The 10,187-nt window shown below is 41.9% G+C and overlaps 1 protein-coding gene and 1 long non-coding RNA gene across 4 annotated transcripts in view; one reads left to right on the top strand and one right to left on the bottom strand.

Annotated features, from left to right (window-relative positions):
* Window positions 1-10,187, bottom strand: part of ctcf (CCCTC-binding factor (zinc finger protein)) — a gene marked incomplete at its 5' end in the record, with an annotated part of 13,349 nt that extends 3,162 nt beyond the window's left edge. Inside the window, 11 exon segments of one of the 3 annotated variants that reach the window (XM_032524313.1) lie at window positions 818-938; window positions 1,117-1,250; window positions 1,377-1,547; window positions 2,798-2,960; window positions 3,098-3,310; window positions 4,473-4,652; window positions 4,901-5,017; window positions 5,801-5,946; window positions 6,076-6,256; window positions 7,255-7,286; window positions 9,125-10,187. In XM_032524313.1, the coding sequence (XP_032380204.1) occupies window positions 818-938; window positions 1,117-1,250; window positions 1,377-1,547; window positions 2,798-2,960; window positions 3,098-3,310; window positions 4,473-4,652; window positions 4,901-5,017; window positions 5,801-5,946; window positions 6,076-6,244 (1,414 nt within the window). 3 annotated transcript variants of the gene reach the window in all.
* The window catches only part of LOC116694609 (uncharacterized), a 7,634-nt gene continuing 5,540 nt past the window's right edge, over window positions 8,094-10,187 (top strand). The window contains exon 1 of the long non-coding RNA XR_004333219.1: window positions 8,094-8,891. This is a non-coding gene — a long non-coding RNA (uncharacterized LOC116694609). The remainder of the gene's footprint in view (window positions 8,892-10,187) is intronic.

The raw sequence follows: 10,187 nt of genomic DNA, 5'->3' as shown, positions 1-10,187 counted from the left end.
GGGGGCTGACTGTGGATGTGTCCCCTGGCCAGGGCTGTAATGATAGTGGATGGTTGCTAGCTAGCTGCTGGCTGACTGTGGATGTGTCCCCTGGCCGGGGTTGTAATGATAGTGGATGGTTGCTAGCTGCTGGCTGGGGGCTGACTGTGGAATGGATGTGTACCCGGGGGTGTTGTCAGCTCTCACCCCAACTAAAGCCTTGCAGCGTCGGGAGACTGAGGCAGAAGACAGGTGTGCTAGCTAAATTACCATTAGATTAGTTGTCTATCTATACAGTTAACGTTACTTTTACTTTATTTGTGGGTTAGCCCAGAGTTGTTAACCATGGTCAAAACAATCATATCAAAAATAACTGAGCGTGTTAAACGGTGTCCTAATCTTACGTTACCCACTAAGAACTACATTAGCATTAGCTACTTGTCAATCAACACTTTCACAGTAGGTACCAAAGCACTTTTCCGCTTTGTTCCCCTACAGGTTGGGAGCGGAATTGTCCATTACTGTTACCATTATTCTTATGTCTCTTTTGAGTTTATGAACCAGTGAAAAGATTTTGGAAACATTATTTTAAGGTACAAAAGAATATTTGTTGTTGGATCGATATTGAAATCAATCAATATCAATAAATAAGGCCTCTGCTGTATAATTGTGTTGCAAAGTGGGATGTTGAATCGTGATACAAACCAAACCCTGGGTTTGGTGGATCGTTACAGCCCTAATATATACTGGTCCTATATTTTTGAAAACTGACCTATGTCCCTTGGTCCTCCTCTACCGCTTTAAAAGTGTAAAAAAGCGGTTAAGTTGTCAGTTTTACCTGAGTGTGTCCTCATGTGTCTCTTCAGCTTGTATGTGTCTCTGCTGGCGTAGCTGCAAAGACTGCACTGGAATGGACGCTCACCGGTGTGGGAACGAATGTGACGCTTTAATTTGCTCACCTACACAACATCAACACACATACACATCGTCACGTATCGGAACACAGCGAAAACAATTGCCAACTAAAGAACTGTGAATGTATCTTTTTCACTTTTGGATGAAGAGTAGTGTAGCAAATGTAATATATTAAACTTTGTAAAAATGAAAAAACACAAAGCAGACCGGAGCTCGTCTTACCTCCACACTGGCGTAGTCACACATGGAGCATTTGAAGGGTTTCTCATGTGTGTGCTTATAGCGACGATGACGAACCAACTCTCCACTAGTCACAAAAGCCATATCGCAGTCTGTGCACTTGTGGGGACGAGTTCCTGCATAAAAAAACAAACAAGACAAGTGTGAGCTTGCATGTTATTTAAAAACTTCTTTTAAACTAATCCTATGTTTTGGTGTCTTTGGAGTTCCATGCTTTTATGAAGATGTGTGGTAGTGTATACCAGTGTGTGTATTGAGATGGTTTCTTAGCAGCGTGACTGTCCTGAAGGCTCTTCCACACAGGTGACATTTGTGAGGTCTTTCGTCTGTGTGGCTCTTCATGTGTCTGTCCAGGTTGGACCGTCGAGGGCACGTATAGCTACACAGCTCACACTGAAACGTCTTCTTCACTCCTATCAACAACAATGACACACACAGACCTCACATTCAATAACAGTGTTTGTATTACAACCCCATAGCCACCGCCTCAGTGCAAACAATGTTATACTTAATACTGGGGAAAGACAAAACTTTTCACATGTAAAACAAGAACTTCAATAATTTAATCAATGCATTGATGCATTGTAATACAGATGTGGATGATTCTGCAACGATGCAGTGACAGATCAGAAATTGATTATTGCCTATTGATGCAACTTGATTGATTTTTTTCTTAATTTTGTTTTGTTTTTGCCTTTTGTCTGCTGTGTTCAGACTCATTCAGGAAGTGTCTTTTTTGAGAGCAGATACAAAAAAAGTGTAGTTCACATATATTTCTGACTGCTTGAATTTGTTGATGAAAATCGTGTGTAGCAATATATATATTGAGGCAATATAGTGATAATTGCCAAAAGGATAGTTTGAATGTATAATCGAATTGAATCGTAAGACCAGTGATGATTGACACCCTACTTTACATATAACGCTAGTACATCATCTTATGATTGTTGCATGTTGTTTGTGATGTGGATTTAATATAATGTATTAGTTTGAAAGGTTACTGTATATGAAATTCTCAAGTGGACCACAAGACCCTGCTGCTGCTGTGACAAAAGGATTGCAATGCATTGTGGGTGCACAGTATGCACGGTGAAAACTTTGACTTCACAATGAATTTGTCGTAATTTCACTGTATCACAGTCACAGTGTTACAGATAATAGAACATGTATTTATTGTTTACCTATAATTAAAGCTATAGACCGTAGTTTCTGTCTCCCCATCAGGAATTCTAAATAATGACAACAACACTGTCGGCGCAACCACATGATATACACGATTGCGCAACTCTTCCCCCCCACTATGAAATAGTTGCGCATTATAGCGTTAAGAGTGATGAGTAGCAAACTTACATCTGCCCATACAGTTTTTTTGTATGTAAATATTTTTTCTGTATTGTTTATTTCATATTTATGTTTAATATGTTTGTTTATATACCTTTCACCAAGGGAAATTCCACATAAGTATAATTATTGTGGCAATAAAACCTTTTCTGATTTTGATGTGGCTTATATTGCAGCTAAACAACATATTGCAGTTTAACAAGTCTTTATGGATAGCACAAAACAATCATGGCTGTATCCCAATCCAAATCAAACTTCACAAACAGTGACCCATGGTGTCACTCTCATCATGCCCTCTGTCCAACAGACAGCAGGGTCTCACCTTTCTTTTTGATCTTGGTGGGTTTGGGTGGTTTCATGTTGCCCACCACTTTCTCAGCATTGACCTCAGACAGAAGCCCCTCCTGCTGTTCCTCTTCAAAGTCATAGACACTGACATCCATGTCCTTATCTCCTTCAGCATAACGCAGGCGACTCTTTTTACCCTGGACAGACAGGGATAAAAAGTCGGATAACAATTAAAGATACACCTGTCAACATGTTGTACATGTCCAGTTATACTATCAGAGAGTAGTGTCACATCTCCAGTAACAAAGAGATTGATACCACACAACTGTCTTACCTTCTTGGTCTTCTTGATAGTTCCACTTGGGGGTTGATAGTCCGGGTCTTTAGCCCAGTTTGAGTCTTCATTCGTAGGATGAATGGGTTCATCCTCCCCTTCTTCCATCAGCTGGGTCCCCACCTCCTCATCTTCCTCCTCTTCAGGGGGGGCTTCTCCTCCCTCCTCCTGCTCCACTGTCTCCACCTCCCCATTAGCGCCAACCTTAACTACCTACACATCAAGTGCATCATTGTTTAGTCAGTCCCTTTGGTATTTAATATTTATTGTGTCTGGTGCTGAGGTAAAAAAGAGGAATGGTGTGCCCGAAGAAATTATGAGCAGTTCATTCACTTATTTGCAAAATCTATACATTATATCAGAGATATCAAAAGGACTGGTATTTGAGCCAATCAGGGCACATTTTAATGGCTACTCTAAAAGCTGAACACGATCAAATGCCGATTGTTTCTCAACTGTGTTTCAAACTCTGTTTGTCCACCTTAGCTTGCTAGTGTTACATCTCTGCTCTCCATCACGACTGGCTAAGTGCATTTGACTCCTACATGTGCACAAATGTATAGCTTGTGGATGTGAAAAATTAGTAAGGATTATTTGACTCCAATTCTCTTTCTCATAAGCAAAGAGCAGTAAACAAAGCATTCAGTGAGCAGCTATTTATTTTAGCCAGATTATATCAGCTCTCTAATCAATGTTAATTTTGTGATGGGCCAAAATAAAACACAGCTTATGTGGTCTCTGCAACCTGGCGTTTCTGCACTCAGCCAAAGACCATTTTTGAGGGAAGAACCCCCACTCTAACATCACTGTACATTTTAAGTGTTTCTATAGTCTCCATGAGTGTGATACGTCTTCTCTCTAGCAGAGAAAGCAACTAGGACCTTTACTATTCGGATCAAGTAGCATGTGGAAATTATTGATCATTGAATGTTGATTTCTGACACATTTCATAGTTGCCTGCCAGTGCCATCATAAAAACCTTTGACCCCCCTAGCTACTCTAACTTCTGTCAAAACACAGAAACCAAGACGATACGTTTGAGAGTAAACATAAGTCATAAAAGCACAATCTCCTCAGCAATTTATAACCAGTGTGCTGTAGCTTATCACACTGGTTTTATTTTCTTTGTACATAAGAGATTGTAATTGAGTGTTAAATCTATCACTGTGCTCTTAAAAGGCGGAAAAAGCTGTTTCTATTCCACCTAGTGTGGCCTTTACATTAATTTGATGAGATACAATTCAGACTTGAGCTTTGTTGGAAGTCTAACAAAAATGTTTGAATAATGACTTTAATGAAAAAGGTGCTAGGTTTTGAATGTTGTCACGCATTAGTGTTATCCGTTCGAGCCCTGTGAGTATGTCTGTTTGTGTACCTGAAAGCCTTCCGGCAGCGGGAGGGTGTGGCAAATGACCGGGTCTCCGTCCTTTGGCATAGCAGTGGTGTCTACAAAGGTGCCTTGCTGCAGGGCCTCCACAGTGGTGGCAGAAACAGGTACCTGGACCAGCTGCAGCTCTCCCAGACCCAGAGCTGCCTGCTCCTCCATGTTTACCACCTGAGAACAGAGAGCTAGGGTCAGCAAACATGTTGAAAGAATTTACAGGTTGTCTATTAAGATTAATTCCTAATTAAGATTAAAATTAATTAATTAAAAACCTGAGAGTTGATACAAACCATCTGATAATTTAACTTCTTAAAACCAACTAACAGACAGCTCATGAATCCAGCTTTGTCCCAACAGGGATAAAAGATGAATTAACTGGAGGATGCGATCATGTGAAATGGCTTCAGAAAAGCCCCTACCTGTAGTGTTATGATTTGCGTCTGGTCCACTGTTGTTACAGTTGCTTGGTGAGCACCACCCGCTACCCCTCCAACAACGCCCACAGTCGTTGCTCCGCCCACTGCAGCATCGATCACCTGCAAATCAACTTTATTTTATTGGATTGTTACAATACATTTTGGGCAAAGCAACATTCTGGCAGGTAGTTTATTCCCCCTTAGTTCAAGCTGATTTCATTTCTAAAACTAGAGTGACATTAAGACAAATGATTACATTCATGTGAATCTACAGCGAGGTTTATGTCGTAGCCTAAGTGAGTGGCCTGAGGTTTAGACTTCTGCGCTTGTGTCTGCGTATCTCTTTAAGAGGGATAGCAGGGCAGGTGTGTATGTGTGGTGAGTTTGTGGTAGGGCTAGTGAGAGAGTGATGCGGATTAGCTCCAGAGCGAGTCCCGACTCTGGAGACAGACGGAGAGACAAAATGTTTCCCCTGTTCTTTCTGACCATGGTTAGAAATCTGTAGCAAGAAAAAATAATTGATTTTGATGTTATTTATTGAGAAGGAGAACCAGGAAATAACTCAGGGGAAGTGCAACGCTACCAAGCCAAGGCCAAGCAGACCATTTACAGCTGTTGCGGTGTGCGTTATAGCAACGTGCAATTAATTTTTTTGGGGAGGTGCACAGAGGGGGAATGATATGCAGCAAAGGGCTGCATGTCGGAACTGAACCCACGGCTGTCGCGGTGGGGACTTAACATCTGTACATGGGGGGTATTCTACCAAGTAAGCTACCCAGGTGTCCCATACAGTGTCAATTTAACACAGGACTATACATTGGGCTTAAGCCTGTGTCCTGCTTCAGCTGCCAAACTGAGTGACTATTGTCACATCAAACACAAAGCTCTTAACAGTGAGCTTACCTCAGTCTTCATCTGCAACAGGGTGGGATCCAGTGAGTCCATAACCATCATTTCAACCCCTGCTCCACCATCCACACCAACCCCAACCCCAGCTTCCATCAGCTGCTGCTGGGCCTGAGTGGCTGTTACCATTCCGTCCCCGTGACCTGAAACATAACATTGCTGGGGATAAAACATTTAACCACATCCTTCACAAAACCTGGCAACAGATTTTTATTATGGACTCTTTTTTACATATTGAATGTGGGCCCATTTTATGTTCAATTTGTAAGCACCTTGTTCCAGGATGACTCCTGCTTGTCCCTCTACCACGCCCCCGGCCTCTGCAGCTTGCTGGAGGAGGTCTGCCACCATGGCATCCTGGCTGTGAACGGCCTGGATGGAGGGGAAGTCTTTGCCGGGGACCTCCACCACACCTACACCCTCTGTTGGCCCTCCGTCCATTCTCGGTAGGAACTAAATTATGGCATTGTGGAAACAAGCATTATCTAACAGCGTAATACATCACCCCCTGGCTTTTCAAGCCATCAACTGGATACATGTTAACTTTATAACAGTGGCGTTTAGTCTTACACCATTGAAGAAATATGCAGATTTTTCCTGCAACTCATCACAAAAGAGCTAACTGATGAGGCTCTTCACAAAACAGCAGGAGGAAAATGAACTAGCTAGTCACAAAACAAATAATTGACCCACACCTTGTGTCTGATTCCAAGTTCTCCCCATTCTTAGTTCGCTTTGTTGCTGAGCAGCGTTAAACACTAGAAATTGAGACAGACATTTGCATTTAACACAAATTTCACCAAAACTACGATGAAGATGGTGTTTCTTTTGTTCTGACCAAATTTCCAAACCCTCAACATAGAAAAGTCAGGTGCAGCCATTGCTGTTGTTGGAGGGTGTAGGCTGTTTTCTCTGCTTGTCAGGGGTCAGTGAAGAAAAATTGATAACTACTAGTGGCAAGACCACCTATGCTGGGAAGCCGACAGACCCTGCTGTCAAAAAATGCCACAGTGGATCCGTACCTACCTAACCATTTACTACTGACCTGCACGTTCTGTGAAAAAGATGTTTCAGAGAACATCTGTGGCAAGTGTGACATATTTCAAACAACCCATTGTTGTACAATTGTTGGCACTTAACACTACTAGTGTTACCTGGAATAACAATGATAAATTGACTGTTTTCATGATTTCTGTCCACTGGGCTGCAGCATGCAGGGCTGTGATACAGGTGATCTCCCTTTTGCTTTCCTCCTGAAAGCCCTGAGCTTTGCTGAATCAAATGTCGGCTACCTGACTGTCCCTGCCAACCTGAGAAAGGGAAGAGGGAAATGTTACACAGCTAAACGTATACATCGGGATGATTCTTTCACAGACTACCCACATAGAAACGTTAACAGCCTACAAATCTTTAACAATGTTTACTGTTCTTTTCAAGACACTTGCGCTCACCCGAAGCCTCAGGCGGCTACCTGACTGTAAACCTGCAAGAGGGGAGGGGAATACATGATCACAGTAAGATGAACAAGAGACATTCACTCTACTATTGAGTGTCTCCAGGGCAGCTACTTTATTTTTATTCTTCCGTAAGCTATTTTTACATTTTTTTTTTCTTATAAAATAAACTTTAAAGAAGGTGAAATGATTTCTTAACATTTCAAGCTCAAAAACATATTGGCCTTCAAAACTTGCACAGAAAATGTGGTGTTTGACAGTGTAGGTCATTTAATAAATGGATTTGAATACTAAAACCAACAATGATAGAATCCTTTGTCATTGCCTGCATCATTTACCAGTATATGCTGGTTACATGGGTCATATTGTAGATGGGAGTGGCTATATACATTAACAATCAGAGGACTTGCAAACTAAACTCCCAAGTCCGTGTGCTTGAGATGATGTGTGGCCAAGCGGTCAACTGTATTTGCTTAACTCATTTAAAATCATCACACTGACTTGAATACAAACCTGGTAACTACCTGGTAGAGCTAAACTGCATGCGTCATTACTGACAAAGAGTGTAGCAGCTGCATAGTCATGTTTGTGACAAACACTGACATCTGTTTGTTTGCAGGTTTCCATGTCTACTTGTCTTTATGTTGCTAAATGGTGGAAGCTCAGAAGGCTCTGCTATAACTGTTAGGCCTTCATAGATTATTTGACTCGTGGTAACCTTACATCAAATTTACCACAACATGGCATCAATACTGAGCGCCCAGCAGGGCAGCTGTTGCCTCCTGCACAGCATTCACATAGCGGTATTTTTGTAGCTCTCCAAGCCGAATCGTAGAGGGAGCTCTCTGCTATAATATATATCTGTGGCTATGATGCTCTAGGTGGGTTTAGAATAATAGACAAGCGGGCGATGGGTGCAACAACAACTGCCAATTCCGACTACAGCGCGATGACGGGGGAAAAAAAGAAGAGAAATGCAATAATTCGACAATAGGAGATGGCAAATTTTTGGGAGAACACAAATCGTGCAACGCTACTTAGTGAATCAGCGGTGATTACCGTTTCACTGTGAATGCCTCGTCATTCTCTTTTCGCGCTGGCCTTCCCGCAACAGTCTACCTCGACACCAAGAAAACGTTCCGTTACTGAACGGACAAAGCTAGTAACGTTAGATGTGACAACAACCAGTTAAGTTCAATACAAAACGTAGGCTTGCAGTGGTTAGTTGTGGGGCGCTTTCAGACGTAACATTAGCTACTAACGTTGAGGAGATTGGGTGGGGAAGGGCCTAGGTTCTGTTGGCTAACGTTAACGTTGAAATATCTTCGTGTGACGTTAGCTAAAGGTCTGGTTTAAACCCATGTAGCTAGCTAATAACATGCTAAATACGTCCAGTTGTGTAAAATGTGACCCATTTGTCTGTCTGCAATCCCGTAATGGTGGCATTGTGTATATAGGTAGCAATGTGGTTCTGTGTTACACTCTGCTTGTGCTAGCATGCTAACGTTAGCTATTAGCGATAAGTTAGACCCGCCAGTTTCCATGTCGTCGAGGCTGCTAAGAAGACGGGAAACAAAGAAGCGAGAAAATGGACGCCTTGGCCTAAACTCTCCAACCAAATCGTCGAACTATTCGTAAGTTATCTTCGACGATATGCCCACAGATACGTGTAAAATACAGCTGGTTGTGTATACATTTAATACAACTTAGGTTATTTAAACGTATTTTGACGGGTTTTTCGATAACGATAGAGGGAGACAAACACTCTCCGACGAGCTGCCCGGACCCAGAGCCCCATCGTGACACCTAGAGGCCGATTAAAGATCCTGCAAACTCCCCCCTTATCCGAAAAGTAGTGATACTTTACCTCTTTTTGTGTGTTTCTCTTCCTGTTTAACTCGTCAGAAAGCAGAGAGTCTGCGCTACAAAGTTTAACAGGCTGGTGAGAAATGCAGGCTTCTTCGCAGTTTGTTTTAATCCTTCTCCCGCTTTAGCAGAGTAGCCTCTGCCACAAAATGGCAGTTGGGAGCTCAGTGCGCCTGTGCGGCCGCTGGGGGGTGGTGTCGAAGCTGCTGCAGACACCCTGATTGGCCAGGAGGGGCGCCCCGTTGGAATACATTGAAGCCCATTTATCACAATGTTAGGAATAGGGCTTCTTTCGGGACCATCGGAGATATGAGCTTACTATAAGAGAACCTCGACATGTCAAAGTCTGTATTGAAAGTAAGCATAACAAGCAAAAACCTTGTCAGATTTTCTGTTAATTTCAAATAAAATTTATTTATTTAAAGCGATGGGAATGCATCTAAATAATGCCATGCCAATTAGACTGAAGCCAACATACTGAATGCAAAAATGACCAGGTGAAACAGACAGTGCACAAAGTCTTTATTCACTGCCTTTTGACATCTTAAAACTGGTTTGAATAAATCCTGTTTCTTTTTTGTATTAATGCAAGAATCACAGAGCTTCATTCATGATCCTCTTGTTTTACGTGCACATCTGAGACAGGACAGGTCTCAGCCAGAATATTTATGCGAGCATAATATTTATTTGTATGTGAGCAGTTTACTGTATAATTAACAAACACAATGGCACATGAGACAATCTTTAAACACATTTTTAATAGTTTGTGTATATATATGACACCAGAATGCCAGAAATATTTTGTTTCCAATGCTGCACAATTTCTCAAGATTGTGGTATATATAAATGTGTGTTGCAGTGGCTTTCCACTCTTAATTTTTTAATAGAGTATCTCAGCTGTGTCTTATTGCATCTGTTACTGTCAAACCTTGAGGCACTTAAACACTGAGCTTTATGGATGCAGTAAATCTGCAGCTTGCTGCTGTCCTTTAGACACTAGTAGTGGTAAATACATTACTCAGTGGAAGCCATCATAAATACATAGACAAACAGTGCCCCCCCCC

The sequence above is a fragment of the Etheostoma spectabile genome, chromosome 8, assembly GCF_008692095.1.
Source record: "Etheostoma spectabile isolate EspeVRDwgs_2016 chromosome 8, UIUC_Espe_1.0, whole genome shotgun sequence".
Classification (NCBI taxonomy): domain Eukaryota; kingdom Metazoa; phylum Chordata; class Actinopteri; order Perciformes; family Percidae; genus Etheostoma; species Etheostoma spectabile.
Note: the sequence above shows the minus strand (reverse complement) of the source record. Positions and strands in the feature narration are given on the sequence as shown.